At 37.4% G+C, this 17,146-nt stretch overlaps 1 protein-coding gene across 8 annotated transcripts; it reads right to left on the bottom strand.

The window, feature by feature from the left end:
- Positions 205–15,321, bottom strand: CZH9orf72 (chromosome Z C9orf72 homolog). 8 transcript variants are annotated; one of them, XM_021381012.1, is made up of 11 exons: positions 15,213–15,321; positions 13,899–14,384; positions 10,880–10,939; positions 9,946–10,041; positions 9,260–9,324; positions 8,117–8,189; positions 4,888–5,004; positions 3,960–4,195; positions 3,435–3,492; positions 2,725–2,834; positions 205–2,642 (listed from the first exon to the last, which is right to left on the bottom strand). In XM_021381012.1, the coding sequence occupies exons 2-11, from the start codon at positions 14,340–14,342 to the stop codon at positions 2,456–2,458; spliced, it is 1,446 nt and encodes a 481-aa protein (XP_021236687.1). In that variant the 5' UTR covers positions 14,343–14,384; positions 15,213–15,321; the 3' UTR covers positions 205–2,455. The 8 variants fall into 8 exon arrangements, with proteins under 8 accessions (XP_021236687.1, XP_021236688.1, XP_021236691.1 ...); XM_021381013.1 differs by having other exon boundaries at positions 15,086–15,213; XM_021381016.1 differs by lacking the exon at positions 15,213–15,321 and adding an exon at positions 15,121–15,205.

Raw genomic sequence — 17,146 nt, forward strand, 5'->3', positions numbered from 1 at the left:
CCCACTGTTGCCACTGCTGAAACGCAGCACCCACTGCCTCACTGTGCTCCATGCCAGACGCCATTCTGCTGGACTGCCCCTCTGCTGCCAGCTGTCTCACTGCAACAACAGGTAATGGGATACTGGTGGGAATGATAAATAATCATGATTGTACCAGATATAGACATTCTATGAAAAAAACAAAACAAAACACCACAGCAGAAATTAAAATAAAAAATTTGGCAGAAATTTTATTAGAATACATTTTTTCCTGAGCAAGATTTACAACACGACATGCAGATGCATTCAATAACTTACTTCACTATACATTCTGCACTAGTGACAGTTGTGCAATAAAGGTAGCAACTGATATATTTCCAGCTTTTAGTCATTTCAAAGTGACAGCATATTCCAATCAGACAGAGTTTCACTGTTAGTAGTGTTGGTGTTAAGTATCCAAAGCCTGTGAAGCTCAAGTGATTAAATTCAGCAGCACACTTGGAGCTCTTTAGCCCTCAAACGCAACTTCTGCATTAGAATTTTCAGAAGAGTTTATTACATTATTTTTTCACAACCTTAGGCGTCAGAGTAAAAACTTAACAATCAGCCTCTTTTCTAATGGACAAAGTGACTGAAAACACAAAGGGAAAGTATAATGTTAGTAAGGCAAACAGAACGTCAGCACAAATAACTTAAGTCATCATATTTCTGACAAGTTCTTTGGGTGAAACGCTGAGCTCATATTGCAGGAGTCCTACATACATACGCAGCACAAAAAGGGCTACATGCTGTAACCAACCTAACGTAACACACCTGATTTTTATTCACAGAAAATGGTGCCATGCTGGGGTTGAATTCCACTTATTTTCAAAGCTTTAAGTATTTAGTTGTAAATTTGTCTTTCTCAGGAAACAAAAAGGAACTCTGGGCATGAAAAAAGAAAAATACAGCGTTCAAATGAATATTGGATATTTCAGGAAAAGTTGAAAGTCTGAGTTACTAACTAACTCACTGCACAAAAGAGATGCTGAACAGCTATCCTGAAAACAGAAACCTGTTTCTGTTGTAGTGAAGGAGCATTACAAACAGTCACAAGCAGTAAGGCAACAGCACCTTCTCAAATTGCACGTGTAGCTCCTTTACAATGAAGATACAGTTATGGGGTTACACTAAAACATGAAACAAATATATTCCTGCTTTGTCAAAAAAAAAAAAAAAAATCACCATGCAGTGCAGGTTAATCACTGATTGCAATATAACACACCAAACTTGCCCAAACTGTCCAAGAACAGGTCTAGTTAACTTGACACTGCAACTCTCAATGTTACAGGAGTTTTATATTTTTTATTTTCAAGCCAAGCAAAGTTGAATATCTGCTGACTATGAACTAAGAAGACTGGCAAGATTATTGGCTTGAATTCACTTAGTAAAATGCTAATCATGCTAGCTCAAAGCTGTGCTGATCTCTTTATCAGGATTAATAAATATATTAATCGCAGTGTAAAAAGAATTAGTTGTATCTTCCAGTGTGGCTATCACCCTGGTGTTCTTTGGAAAGGCCTAATACTTTAATCTGAACCTTATTCTAACTGCCAATAGACAAAGCAGCCGCAGCAGATTAGACACAAAGACTGACAACTGTTGTTGAACGACACGAGTTTTCTGCTTTGTGCTTTGAAAGAGCTCAATTATGCTGGATCACTGAACACTTAACCGCAGAATGGCTCAACAATCTGTGACAGAATATCCTGGTTGGCATTTACATGCAGAAAGCTGCTTAAATAACGACCCAATTCCCACGTGCAGAGTGCTACTATTTATGCTGCTAACAGCCAACACATCGCTCGCAGGAACAGCACTGTAGAGTACATTAAAAAAAAAAACAACAAACCATAAAACGCAAACCACCAAAAACAGAAAACCAAGACCCTGACCTTTAAAAGCTCTAATGAAGGAGCCAGTAGTGTTTTAAATGGAGATAAGGGAAGGCATATTTCAGAATTGTATCATATACAAAAGAACGTTTTAAAAAACTCTTTGAAACTCCAGAACCTCCCGGATTAGAGAGGATATAAGCACTGTTTACTTATGGAAACACTAAAAATATTGACACAGCAGAACAGGGGAAAACTGACACACCTGAAGGAAATTTGTGGGGAAAGAAAATGACAACGCCTTCCTTTATCACGCACCAAAATATGTTTAAATTTACCCTGTGAGCCCATACAGCAAGGAACTTCCGATCATGTTTACTTTTACTATTGAAAAAGTACACAGAAGAAATGGATTCATTTAAATCACGCTTACCTAGCTATGTTGATATTCCCTTTAACAAGACTGCTTCAGACAGACTGTAGTGTTACGCTATTTCTACTGACCCGTTCTAAATCAGGCCAAAGATTGTCACAAGCGTGGTGCTCACACTGACAGATTTCTCTTAGTGCCATGCAATATTACACATTAACAGTGGAGAACTTTAAAATGTCATTAGCATATCACGCTCTTGTACACTGATGTAGAATGGCCTCCCAAAGATGAAGGAATGCAGACCTGGTTTAATCTTCTCAGCCAAAGCCATAATTATGTTAAGATCGCCCTCTGCTGTTAGGTCAAGATCTATCTTTAAGCTACGAAGAGATTTAAAAGGTTTTTTTCCTTTCTGCCTGCAAGAGAATAAGAAGAAGCTTTGTACAAAAGAACAAAGTAAGTTTCGGGAATCCTGCTCTCTATTGTCTGTTCACTTACGTGTCATCCTCTATGTATTTTATTAAAGTTAAGGCTTTTCTGTGAAGAACTAGCAGGAACTGCGCAAGGAATGTACTCCTTAGAGACAAGCCAGGTTTCAGATGAAAGATCTGTTAAAAATTATACCAGAAAATTAGCTAGACATAGAAATACAAGAATAATTTTAAGAATGTAGAGTATAAAGAAGCACTGCATACACATATAACACGTTCCTAATTACACTACAGCAAGCGCTCTGGCAGCAGATTTGTGCTTCCTACTTTTCTTGTTCAGATGCAATAAATTAAACTGTTATACAAATCCATTTGGATGAAGTATTATTTTCATTTTAAAAATGGTCTGAAACGAATCTCAGTCTAGTATTTTTTTTTTCAATATTGTAGACACTGTTGCACAATAATAGAAAATATGCTTTGGTTTTCATACATAATAAGGAGTTTTGGTATTATACTAATACTACAAATTACATGAAAGCATTTTTTTTAAAATCACTTGTGTTACCAGACATACATTTTAAATGGTCAGTTCTTGATGCCCTCTGCAGTATGCAGAAAACAATCACAGTGTTAATTGGGATAACTAACAATTTCACTTGTTTGAAGAAAGAGATAGCACACCAGTAAAAGTTAAACTAACACCATGATAAATTGTTACTAGATGTCAAAGTACTGTTGTCTAGCTCTTGTTCTTTCTGGAAAAGCAATTATTACCTGATCCAGGAAGGCTTTTACTAACGTGTCTCGATGCAGGATATCTTGAAAAACATTTCTAGAGGAAAAAAAAAAAGCAAACAAATGTGGTAGTGCCATGAAAAGACAGTAAATATCCGGCAATTGTGCACAGTAATACCATTAAAATTTACAAGCTGGCAGAAATTTAAAGTGCATTAAAAATCTTGTTACTGAAAGGTAACACAGAATTTTTAAGGAGCACTTTCAGGAGAAATAAGCTAAACCCAGAAAAGCCATTGAGCTTTATCAAATACACTTGACTCTGGTATATCACTATTTATAACGGGCAATAAAATTAACATAATACTGTCAGAAATATCACAGAATTTCAGCAACGCTTAATACAGCAGAACAACTGACAGAACTGGTAAATTCTGCAAAATGAACTCAATTACCAATTGCTTCTTAGAAGCAAAAAATCCTCCTGTACTGTATTAGAAAGTACACTTCACTACCTCATCTCAAATCGAGCAACTTTAAGAAGTGTGGGAACAGAATACATACAAATCAGGTGTGAAACTCTCATCTGTGTGGATAATAGGATCTTGAGACATTTCTTCATCTGAATTAGCTCTCCAAAATGCTGTCAGCTCAGATCTCATATACCGTCGTTGGTTGTAGATGTGTTCGTGACAAGGGGGCATCTGCTTCACTGTATTGACATCTACATCTATATGTGTAGTAGGGTATGGAGCATACATTACTTGACGGAAGGGCAACACAAAACTTCCTGTTGCATCCTGTTTTTTTGGGGGGGGAGGAAAAAAACTAGGTTTAAAAAAATTTTTTTTAAAGGTATATTGGAATAAAACAACATGAAAATATCAAGACAACCTCTAAAATTCCATCTGTTTACACATACTTTGAGAGAAACAGTAGTTGTCGTAAAATATCCTTAACACTGCATGATTCCCTTAATATAACAGTGAAAGGAAGTGTTGAGGTAACCTCTGTATTACATTGGATTGTCTTGTTCCTGAACTCATTAACATGACAGTATTACATTTATTTGTCAAGTTTAGACTGCTCATTAGAGCAAGGAGCATTATTTCTCTATTTACCCTCAATAATTGCTATAGCTCTTTTAAAATACTTGGAAACTTACGTAGGACAGTTCTCTTTTGGTTTTGTATCTTTTTTGGGATTCTAGTCCCAAGCAGGCAAAAGATTCTAACTATCATACCTTAAAGAACAGGAATGATTCTAAATGGTACACAACAAAAGAAATCATTGGGTCATTAAAAAGACTGGCCTGGAATTTTAAAATCAAACAGTCGTAAGCATAGCTCTAGCACCAAGAACTCAAGGGAAGATGACAAATTTCTACAAACATGAATGTGTGTATAAATTTGCATATATATCATACGTGCACACATGCATTGAAGAATGTTCTTAAAACACAGAGGAACAGAACTCTCCTAAGTATACTTACTTTGAGTAAGCCTTGAACAAAAAGCCCTGACTCGTACTTGAAAGAAGACTCGTTTCTACAGAGTCTGGAACACTTCCGCTCTGACGGTGTAAGGAACAGGCACAATGTTCTCACAATCTGCATAGCAAAGAACAATTTTGAAAAAAAAAGAAAATTCCAGGAAATAACTGATCTTCACAAGCAATTTCTGACTTAATCCTGCTGATTAGAAAAGACAAAAGTTGAGTGACATCAGGGAACAGTTACATGTTTAAATAATGAAGATGCAAGCCATGGAAATCCAACTTCCTGCCAAATGAAGAAGAAAACCTAAACTTTTGGCAACATTTTTTTTAGCCAGCTACACAGAATAAATAACTTTTGCCTTCCGATGCTTCTTCCTATTGCAAAAATAGGAGTTACTGTGGTTGTTCCCTAGCCTTTTAAGCCAGTTATTTTATTCATTCCATACTGGAATGTCAGCTATTGTCTCCAATGAGATTTTATAAGCATCCACACTTATTTCCTCATTAATTTCCTCAAACTCTCCATTAAAAGCAACAAAGACACTTAATTATTTCAAGCTCCCACACTGCAACAGCTGCAAGCAATCATCTCCAAACACAAACATATTTCTGACACAGTCAAACATACATGTTTTGATGAATGCAGTCATCATCATGGTGGGCTTTTTTTTTTCCACTTTAAGGAAAGCTAAGGTATACCATTAAGAAAGCAATCATTTTGGAAGACAGCACCTCAGCACAATGAGCACACTACTGATAAGGATCCATGCAGAATATATGAAATTTGCCCTGGATAGATCGTGAGACTTCAATTTTTCCACTTTTTTTTTTTTTCCCAAAGCAGCCAGCTTATCAATATGCGCACTAATGGCCGTTCAGATCTTTAAGCCTCCTTATTAATTATTATGCTATCTTAGCAATGTGCAAACCTTACATCTCTGAAACAATGTGTTAACAGACATTAGCTGGCTTTAGATAAGAACTGAGAATTTTCTTTTCTCTGGCTCTCCTGTTGCTCACAGTTATTTTTAATTGACCATGTAATTGAGCACGTATTGTTTATTTGATTGGAGGTGCTTAAGCAGCACTGCCAAGGGCACACCAAACAATGCATTATTTCTCCAAATTTTTATTTAGCACCATGGGCTGCTTATTCTCAAATCACAAGATTACTACAGATGCTGAAAGTTTTTGGAATCTTTTAACAACACGTTTTACTGCAGCAAAGAGCCCTAGACACTGCAGAACATATAATATACTATTAGATATATATTATATAATGAATATATATAACAGGCTCAATGTTCTAATTTTCATTTGACACTGAAGTAATACTCACAAATATCAAAAAAGCATCGACTTCAAAAATTAAAAAGTAAATTTTTTTCTCAAAGGAAATTTTGAGTCTCACTAAATGAACTGGAACTCAATTATTATTGTATCACAATTAAAAGAAAAATCAGACAGAAAAGCCCAATATGCAGACAGATTTCCTATTAAAAATTGAAACTACCTGGACGTACTGCTTCTCCGCATGTACCATGACAGTAGCTTTGTTATGGTCTCAGCATGTGGAACTATTGTTACCACATTGCCCAGAGGCCTCAGTGCAAATTGAAAACTTACCAAGCTACACAACTACAAAGAACCTTACTCTCACAGCAGTACTTGTGTACTCATTACGTACAGTGGTGCATAATATCTGAAGGCTCGCTTTTTATAAAATCTTTTTTCTCATTCAAAGTTGCAGTGGTATTCTGAATCAAAGAGCTTTATTGAAGGACTCAGCTATGAAAAAGGGAGGGAATTGATTTTGCGAAATACGTTCTCTAAGAAAATAACTATTTCTTCATAATTTGCCTCTGAGTATCCTAACTGAACACTGACTTCAGTGATTTTATTAGAAGAGATGACTGTCTAACAGCCTAATTAAATGCAATTCAAAGGCAAATCTTTCTGGACAAAACACATACACATTATGGAAACCTATAAAGAAATATGCTTTAAGAAATATTTCAATGAACTGTAAATACAAGAGTATATCTTCCAGAAATTGCTTCCAATTTATCTGAAAGTATCAATTTGGTATAATCAAAAAGGCTGTGTACAAAAAAGTACCTGAAGAATTCTACATAAGGAAAAAACTTCTGTTTTTTTCAGAAGTTTTTTCCTTCACATACTCAGTAAGCTTAAAGTAAACACCAAGAAACTCTCCACATTCAGAAAAACATTAGAGAAAAAGCGGAGCAAGTAATAATTTGAAGTTATTCAAATTAAATATTTGATAACAGGCTTACAAGAGAGTTAAGAATAATAGCAACACGGGAAAAATCATGTCTACCAGAAAAATGCAATCATTTTCCTGTTCTGGAATGACTGCTTCCAAGAGTGATCTTTTTTCCCACGTAGACCATAGTGATTCTTACACATTTCACTCTTCTCCATTCAGAGCTACAGATAATGCTGCTTTATTGTTTCTAAACTTGAGATCTCCTGTGTATAACCCTTACCGATAAATTCTACATGTGTTTCAGCAAGTTTCTTTTGTTGTTATTGCCCTCAGTTTTTGGAGCTTGTATCTGCACTTTGACTCTGATTTTTCTGGAATGTCTTCTGAGTCGTACCTAATCTACTATGCACCAGTTAAACTGTATTGTTATTTACCAATTAAGATTTAAACAGGCTGCAGATGAAGAGTCAACACAAACACAAATATGAAGACAAAAATGCTGGAACTGACAGCAGTGGTTTAAGATCCCAGTAAGCTAGCCTGTTTTAATGTGTGCATGACTATGGACACAACAGCTTTGAAGTTCCATGAAGCGCAAGCAGCTCATTACGATGAAGAACATTTGTTGCTCAGCACAAGCAAAATTATTCAGATAATTATTTCTTAGACAACACACACTGACTTTGCTAAACTGAGCAAATCAGCTGTTATCTTTTCAAACTGTACATTTTAGGTAGCAAAATTATTTTAGAAGTTCAGACTCATTTATTACTTATTTATGTACAGCATCAATTACATTATACTCACTCATTCTCTTATAGTTGCCAGAATACAACTGACAAGGCAATTTTTATCACAATTATCAGCAGTAAGATAACCAAACAAAATCATTCTCTCTACCTCAAGTACGCTTATACACAAATCTTGTTTCAAATAACACGCAAACACTACCGATAATCAGCATTTAAGATTCATTTATCAGAAAGTATATTACCTTATTAACTTTTTCCGCACTGCTTCCTACAACTACAGAACAACCACAGGTCTGCAGATGTGAACTAATTGCACTGGAAATAAAAATAAACATAGGTTAATCGATTTAATCAGACTTGTCAAATAAAGCCGTTATCATTTTAAAAAGAACAATTAAGGGCTGCTAGTGTAACTGCAGGCCTATACTATGGACCGCACACATGTGAGGAAATCCAGAAGTTCAGCAGTATCTATGTTTTTGGTTTGGTGAATAAAAAGATAGCCAGTCAGAACCACCAAACATGATTTTCAGAGCTAAAAAAAACCTGTCTACTGTTACTACCCAAAATCTACGTCAGTTAGAAAGCTTTCTCCAATACCTGTGAATACATGGAACTTATCTTACTAAAGGATGCTTTGTGAGGTGATTAACCTGTTCTAATAAACACCTCTAATTTATAAGGACTATAACAGCTACATTTGGACTCTGAAATCCTAGGGGTGGACTTTATAATGGACCTGATACTATTTATCTTACCAATTTTATTTTAAAGGGTTAGATTTAAGTCTACCTGATTTCCTCCTTAGAGGTAGAAACAGATGTTTATTTCCATTTGGAGGTTACTAAGAAAGCATGACTTTATTTTACAGGTTACTTTTGTTAACATGGCTGTTCATTTAGCCTAATCCAATTCTTATTCAATGACATAAAGAAACCATACCAACTCTCTTCCAAAGGAATAGACCAAGTTGCTCTGAAGTGCAAGTACTTCTAGTTACACATTAAAAACAATAGGAAAAAAAAAAGTATAATTTAATAATAAGTGCTCTGCATGCCACAGTATTAATTAAACACAATTCCATTTTAAAAATATTTTACAAAGACTGAAGACTTTGACTTATAGACTCACAGACTTCAAACTATCAAGAAAAAATTGTATTTAAAATGGATTCTATTATCAGTCAAATGACTCTGTGACAACAGTAAGACAGCTGCAGCTGTCAGCCCAGAGCCATTCTTTTAAGAAGAAAATAACTTCTATAGCATTTCACAGACTAAAATCTCAAGCACCTAATGCATGTTCATATGCCAATACAGATTCATATGTACACATAGAAGTTTAATCCATTTCACTACTGCATAAATCAAAACTGAAATTCATACTTGAGGAGAAAGCCTTCATGACAACTATCCCCAATGTCATCATCATTTAGTACTGTGTCGCTTATCTGAAATTCAGATAAATAAAAACAAAGGTTAGAAAAAGATATACAACATCTCAGAATAAAGTAATTTTTGATTCTGATAGGAGTGGACTGTCTGGGATCTACTTAAGCTAAGTTATAAGACTGCCAGAAAAGTACAATTTTAAAAAGACCTTCTGACTTTGGCCAAAGCATTTTGAAAACAATGAAGTAATTTAATTATTAAATTTTATTTCATCAATAACAGATACCTCTCAGTGGTTTCTTCCTAAAGCCTTGTCCCGAATATTTTAACCTAGCCCACTTTAGATCATTTCTACTTCTTCCACATGAACACTAAACCACACTGAAACAAGATACCAACACTAAAAGTATTTACCTCTCTGTTCACTTTGTTTTGAATCTAACAGCCTTTCCATGCCACTCTTCCTTAGGAAGCCCTCCTAAGCAGCCCATAGTGCTGACCATTAAAAACAGTGCAAGTACTATTCACCAAACTAAAACTGTTATACCATTCCCTAGAGCATTCAGGATTACTTGAAAGATACAGAAATTTATGACGTTTATTTTTCTTCCAAAGAGAGTACCAAATTATATTGGCAAAGTCATTTTCTAATTCAGAATGCAAAGAAAATAGGGACTTACATCTATTTCTTCTGGAACACTGTGTGATTTCATAGATGAAAGGAGCTCCATTACAGGAATAACCTCTCCTGTTAGCATTGGAATGATGCTCTGGCCCTGTGCAGTAAATAAAACACTTGAAGTGCATTATAAGAAGTTACTAACAACCTTAACATGCAAAACATATTTAACTTTCTATTGTCTGAAAGTGTAGTTATTGGTGTCAACTGATGCACAGACTTCTTTGGCATTGCTCACCATCAATTTTGAACTGGAAACATGCATTTCACTTTTCAACATCGTGTCTATAATACATTTCTAAGGTCTTCTGCTGATCAGTTTGTTTGCCCTATACAGGACATATTTGGAATAAGATAATCTGAGCATACCATATTACATGCAATTATTGTTAAACATTATATATCCAAATTCTTACAGCAACAACGGAAGAAAAACAAAAACAGGCTATTTGTTATTAACATACAAGATTAAGTCATCTTTCACAAGAAAACTGAAGCCACAATTTCATATTAGTTTCAGAACAAGATCTTATATACTAAGCCCACTACAACATTCCAACAGGACATATCGTGTACATCTCTGTATCTTGAAAAGGTAACAACCTTTATATGAGGAGAGCATACATCTATGGAAGTTACTACCTTTACAAAGCTTCAAGTTCAAGTAAATGACTTCCCCTTTCTGAAAGGTAACATTCTTCATAGATTTCCACTTCAACCATAAAGTGATGAAAATGTACATTCCTTCAATTTTTTCACAGCTTCCATCATCCTGTCTTCAGAAAGGATGTCTTTTGTGCTCGTCAAGTCACCAGCCAGTCCAAAGTATCTTCCTGGATCTCAAAAATAAGAAGCAGCACCAACTTCTACAGTCACCAGATCCAGTCAAATAGTTTTGTCATGATGTGCCATATGCATCTACCAGACGGTCTTACCTGATCCTCCATTCTCTCCGTGCCTTCCAAGACAATCTTCTGGAACTGCTCTTGCCTCTCCTGAGCAAGAGAAGCAGTTAAATATAAATGCTCTGGTACTTGTTTATATAAATATGCACACAACAGTCATATGGTACAATTTCTTCCCTGTGGAGTCATGCTTTCGATGTTCAAGTCTTTTTCTTTTACAGAGCTGACATTAGTAGGAAGTGACGTCATTTTAAACAGATCAGTGTTCTCTGCTCTAACCCCCACCAAACCTCTCACATGCTTGGGCAGGAGTAGCAGAAAAAGGAGGGTGTGATGACAATGACAGAAGATTAACATTTTCTTCATTAAAGATCAAGAAAATGCCAAATGATCAGAATATGGTGGAGAATTCCATGAATTTCTATGTCAAATGGGTCAGGTATACACTGATGGTTCCTGATGCAGTAAGAGAAAAATGAGATGTCCCAAATAAGGAAAATTATGTTTGGGGAAGGTAGGAATGCCATGATTTTTTTCCACATCTTGAGACACTGACAGGTCTTCAAAACATTGTCTTATGACAAAGTACAGGAGACATGAAGCCTCAAAATACACAAAATACATTGTACAAAAGACTGGACAAAGTTCTCAAAACAGACTCATCAGAAGCTGTGTCCCGATCGCTGGCACAATCAATACAGCATGCAAAAAAAAAAAAAAAAAAAAAAAAAAAAAAGGAAGTATCTTTTACTTTTGCTTTATGCTGAGACATTGTTCATTGTTGCCTTTTTAGTGGTTACTTTTAGTCTCCCTGGACTGATCTTCTTGGAGCTGAGCAAACTCAAGTGGGAAAAAAAGTCACAATGATTTTTGAGTAGATGGATAGGTGAAAAGTTGAAGCAAATTACCCCGAAATAGTTGTAATACTTGTCTGACCATCTGAAAGGAGCATCTGTGAAAAGTAACACTGGAACTAAGCAGATTCCTTTGGGGCATTGTGACATTCACTTTGATTCAGTGTCGGTGAAATACAGCATATTCAGTAATGACGATGCTTTGCTTCAGTAGGAATCAGTCTTCATGAAGATCAGGCTGAACAAGTATTAGCCACTACTTTCTAGAAATGTAACTGCTATAATCATTAGACAAACATCCGGAACACAAAATTCAGGTAAATGTAAGTTTTCTATTTCCATAGAGAAGACTTGCTTGAAGTTGCTCGTCTTCGCCAGAATGAATGTTGTTCCACAGTTTTCTTGCTCTTTGAGTTCAGAAGGTTTCCTCTCTTCTACAAGTCTGGCTGGAACTGTTGCATGTCTCTACAGAGAACTCATGAGAACTGATAATCACCGCATCTATTAGAAATGCCAGAGCAGATACATAGCACCTTTCAGATACCACTTCAGTTTTTTGAGTAGCCCTATTTGCTGAACTGCCTCAGAACAAGGAACTACAGTAATTAGGCCTGTTTTTATTCTATATTGTAATTCCACATTGCACACCTAAATTTTAACCTGCTATTTTCGTCTTCTAGTTAGAGATGCATGTGCAGATAATATGCAAGCATATTTTTTATCTCCTCCAAAAAAGAAAAAGAAAAAAATAGAAAAAGGAAATAAAAGAGACAGTAAGTGCCTTTTTTAGAATCCTTTGCTGACTTCACTGACCTACTGGGCTAGCTACTTCAAGATCACCCGAAGAATTAAAAACATCAGGACTAATTTCAGAAGAAACTAGTAGAAAACATTTTGTCATTCCCAAAGTGACCTGGAGGCCATTTCTACTGCGGAAATAGATTGATATGGATCAATGTCCAAAAAGAGGGAAGACAGGTAGTGGTTAAGACTGACCGACAATTCTTATCTGACCACTCACATTATAAGACAGTAGGGAAGACACTAAATGACAAGAGAAGTAATGTAATCAAGAACAGTACAAAGCAGTACTTTTGATACAAGCTAAAGTCCAGCAAAAAACTGGCTTTTAGGAATGAAATATTTCTGTTTCTGCTCTACTGAAAATGAAGGTTTATACCCTATCCTTCCTCTGAAAAATAAACCTCAAGCGTAGATGCGAAGGAAGACACTGCCAGCCACCAACAGGCAATACAGCAAGAATTAATGGAATTTGATAGTGTAACAAAAAGGAAATGACAATGCAAAATTTAATGTCAGCTTCTTATTTTTGGACTCTTAATTAGTTCAGATTAGAGCACTTAAAAAGGAATTTTAAAATTCGTTTATTACAGGCCTCAAAACAGAATAAGAACAAACATTACTGGACAACTATACATCACCACACACATTACAACTGACATGCAACATACTACTCTAAGACAACTTGTACTCCATGAAGACAACAGAGATGCTTTTTTTTTTTAGTTTTTATTATTAGAATGTTATTCATTTTTAACAAAGAATACACAGCAATTTTCACTTAATAGCCATCAGATACCCAAAGGTAAGAGCTGCAACTCTTCAAAGAAAAAATTCTCTTAATTTTCACTTTTTCAGATTTCAAAAGTAGTAATAATTGGAATAAAGAAAATATATTAGTTTTGCACAATTTAACACCTCCTGAACTCCTGTTTGATACCCTTTTTGAGAAATAGAACTGACTACAGCACACAGAATGATATTCATTCCACCAGTTCCCTTCTTTAGATCTCAAAGGTGAAAAAAAACCTGATATGAAATAGCAAATTTTACAATTCTACCTGGTTTAAATACAACAATTAACATAGTTGAAATCAATGATTTAAATCAAATTCAGAGAGATGACAAATTGCACAAGACAGCCAATTTAACTTGATAGCCTGGTTCATGCTTAAATAATACTAAGTGGCTATAAGGGACAAATAACAATGCAAAAATCCTAGCCTCAAATTTGGTGCCATATGGATAACACTTTACCTTCAAAATTCTGTATTTATACAGAAGTAAGCATTCTCTGAATTTTTGTGTATGGACTGCCACATAACAGGTGTCACAAAACAGTTTTGCTCAAGACAGCTAGGACAACTGCATTTAATAATGAACAATAAACCTACCTTATGCATCCATATTCTTCCTTTCCTTATAATATGTGTTAACCTATCCACGCATACTCTGTGAAGAGGTAGGTAGAAACCAAGTTCACTTTGTGGAAGTATAATCGATAGTCCATATGTGCTTCTGTCTCCATTCCAGTTTCCATCAAAGATTAAAGACACAATAATTACCCTTTTTTCTGCCAAGACGAAGAACTTCACATCTATTGCACCACTTTCTGCATTCCGAAGTATTTCTCCATTCAGGGTGTGGTTAGCAAGAAAAGTTATTTCACCATCACTGAGAAGTACCTGATCTGTCTTTGGGGCCCAGATGTGCCGTACTCGGGGGCCAAGGATATTGTCCCAATAAGCAAAAGTGGCAGCTAATAAAGGTGACTCGCCATTCATAGAGATCTCTGTTTTAGCAACTGCAGGAGATGGTGGTGGACAAAGAGCTGACATGATTGCTTCTTCTCTTTCAAATCAGTCAAATGCTCACATTACCTAAAATACGAAGTTTTTTGAGGAAAAAGAAAGGGGCAGTGATCATCATTACAACATCTTGGTTTGTTTCCAAATACAACTTTAAGAGGCAGCTCTGGCTCCTACACCTGAGATTCCACTGTAGACTTTATTCAAGAAGGAAGTTCATATTCATATCTTCCATATAACACTGTGGCATGCTTATAGATGCTAGTCAAAGAGACCTCAAAGAGCCTTTACTCACTATACAAGTATGATGAGTCTAGCAACAATTAACTGCTGTGAGAACACTGATGTATGGCAAGTACAGCCTTCACAAAAAGGGGGGCACAGTGGTTGTTGGGGCACAAGGCGAACCCTCAAGCACCAAACAGAACGTAGTGATGCAAAGTGCTTTGTGTTCCTTGGACGCAAACCCCTGGACACGTACACCAGCAGCTCCCACCAAGCCTAATTTGCAGACGCTGTGAGGACACCAAGGAGTTCCACCTTCCTTGCGAGTCACGCCAGGGTCACAGCAACACACACACAACGCAAATTCGCACCGGCATGAGTCGCACTCGTGTGGGCACGAAGGCCCGCGGCCAGACTCAGCTGCTGCACACGACGGCCCCCGGCTGCCACCTCGCCTTCCCACAGCCAGGCGCTACCGAGACCCCCCCCCCCCGGCCCCTTCACAGCAGCAACCCGCTGCGGGCCGCGCCGCCCGACTCCACACCGACCTAGAGCTATTTTTCACTTCGAAAAGGTCCCACACCCTGTGCAGATGAGCTCCCACGTCCGGCTCCTCCACCGGCCCTCCCCCCGTGAGCGGGAAGCCATAGCTACCGGCCGCCGCGACGGTCTCACCTGCGCGCCCACCGCCCGGCCTCACGGCGCCGCGCATGCGCCCGAGCCGCCCGCTTGCCCGCGCAGCCTCAGCCACAGCACTGCGCATGCGCGGCACCGCCCCTCGCTGTATAGACGCCGCGGGGCTGCGCGCCAAAGTGGGGGTTTATGTGTAGCGATGGTGTGTTTTGGTTGGGTGCTGCGAGGGGTACGCCTTAACATAGGAAGTTTAAGATAAGTTAGTATCTAAACATGCTGTGTACGAAACAGTGAAAGTGCTTCATTTCGTTTTATAGGGATACAGCAAGTACCCAGATAAGATGTTATTTCCCCAGCGTATCTGGATGAAAGTCTCCGCAGGTGTTTAGTTTCAAGAGCTGTCTGCTTATGGGCAGCCTAAAGAGGAAAAAGAACATGGACTTCTAGCTCTAGTTCTTGAAGGTCACTCACCTTTGCTGTATTTGGAGGGCTCAAGTCTTAGGCAGCTTGAACACTCATACAGGAAGTTTCAGCAGGGCACAGCAGCTTCAAATTGTGATTTCTGAGTCACACTCTCCCAGTGTAACCACAAAAATCACCCTTTTCAAGATGCTTATAATGTTAGGTGTGTAAGCTTTACATTTGCGGGCAAGCAGTTTCTTCCCATACCATGCAAAGAAGAAATGCATGTCAACCTCTGCAACTTGTGTAGTTGTAGGCTATAAGCTCTGTGCTGTGAACGATGCACAGATACCAGGTATGTAATGGTGCAGGAAATGTGGGCTCCAGGGATAGTTTTGTCACTAAAATGTCATGGACCCTTGCATTAGACACTTGGTGTTACTGCATCAATTTCTCACTAGAAACTGCTTTAAAGATTCTAGGTGTTAAACCAAGTCACTATATTGTATGCGAAGAAGCACCAGCATGAAGTACAAATTCTTTATTTTGTTTTGAAGTACTAGATGTGTCTCTGTAACTGCCTGAATGCTGCTAATGGCAGTCTGTATGTCTGCCAGTTGTAGCAATATTGACCTTTGTTTCTTTTTCCTTCAGTTTTTAATATTTTCTCCAGTCAGAGGAGAGAATAACAATCCCATTACATTATGATCTGAGGAGACTAATAATAATTCTGCAGGTGCGTTTTGTACACACATCAGAGAAGTGATGACAGGCTGCAGTGTAAGCAGGATTTTTTTTCCCCGGACATCTGGTTACAAAGCCTGATGCTGTACATCTGCAAATAAATTAATTGGAATGTGGAAGACAGAAGATGAAAATGAGCTCAGGCTCTGAGTGCAAGAAAAAACACATTTCAATTTTATTTATGTTTTCAGTAGGGCATCCTGAAACATTGTCATGACTAATGCCATATTTTAAAATAAGGGAGTATGCTGGCAACAAGGGAAAGGGGTGAAACAAAATATAGGAGAATTCAGCTGCTCAGGCTGGTTAAGATCATGGGAACACAGAGATGGAGGGGTCATAAGGTATTCCTTAGCTATCGTGCCACACTGGAATCATGTATGTAGTCAGGCCAATACAAGTTTGCACTGCTGCAAAAAACTTGGTCTTGAAGAAAGCAAACTACACAATAATAAAAGTAATGTTTTCCAGTCAGATCAGACTGCTGCAAAATTGATACACAAGGCAGAGCAAAAAGGGAATTCTTTCGTTGGAGTAGCTGGGGCTGTGAGGAGTAGGAATGCTTGGTTGTGGTGCAGAAATCAGTGATGAAATTACACTTTATGCACGTATAAGCTATATAAAGCTGAATTTCAGTATAGAAACACATAAAAAACAGAACCAAAATAACCTTCCCCCTTCCCCCCAAAAAACCCACATCTTGCAATCCCCTATCCCGAGCTAATCATTCCCACAGCAGAGGGAAGTGGGGAATTTCCATGCTGTCTCTGTTAGTGGTTTAAGGCTGTGGTTTCACATCCGCGTTTAAACAGTGAAGTACACTTTGCAGT

This window comes from Numida meleagris, chromosome Z (assembly GCF_002078875.1).
Source record: "Numida meleagris isolate 19003 breed g44 Domestic line chromosome Z, NumMel1.0, whole genome shotgun sequence".
Taxonomy (NCBI): domain Eukaryota; kingdom Metazoa; phylum Chordata; class Aves; order Galliformes; family Numididae; genus Numida; species Numida meleagris.

Bases quoted from the DNA above. Each gene is read 5' to 3' on its own strand.
- CZH9orf72 (XM_021381012.1), bottom strand. From the start codon at position 14,342: ATGTCAGCTCTTTGTCCACCACCATCTCCTGCAGTTGCTAAAACAGAG. The intron at 10,940-13,898 runs GTAGGTTTATTG...TCTCTTGCTCAG, and splicing joins GAAGAATATGGATGCATAAG to GAGAGGCAAGAGCAGTTCCA. The intron at 2,835-3,434 runs GTAATAATTGCT...AATTTTTAACAG, and splicing joins TAAAAGCCTTCCTGGATCAG to ATCTTTCATCTGAAACCTGG.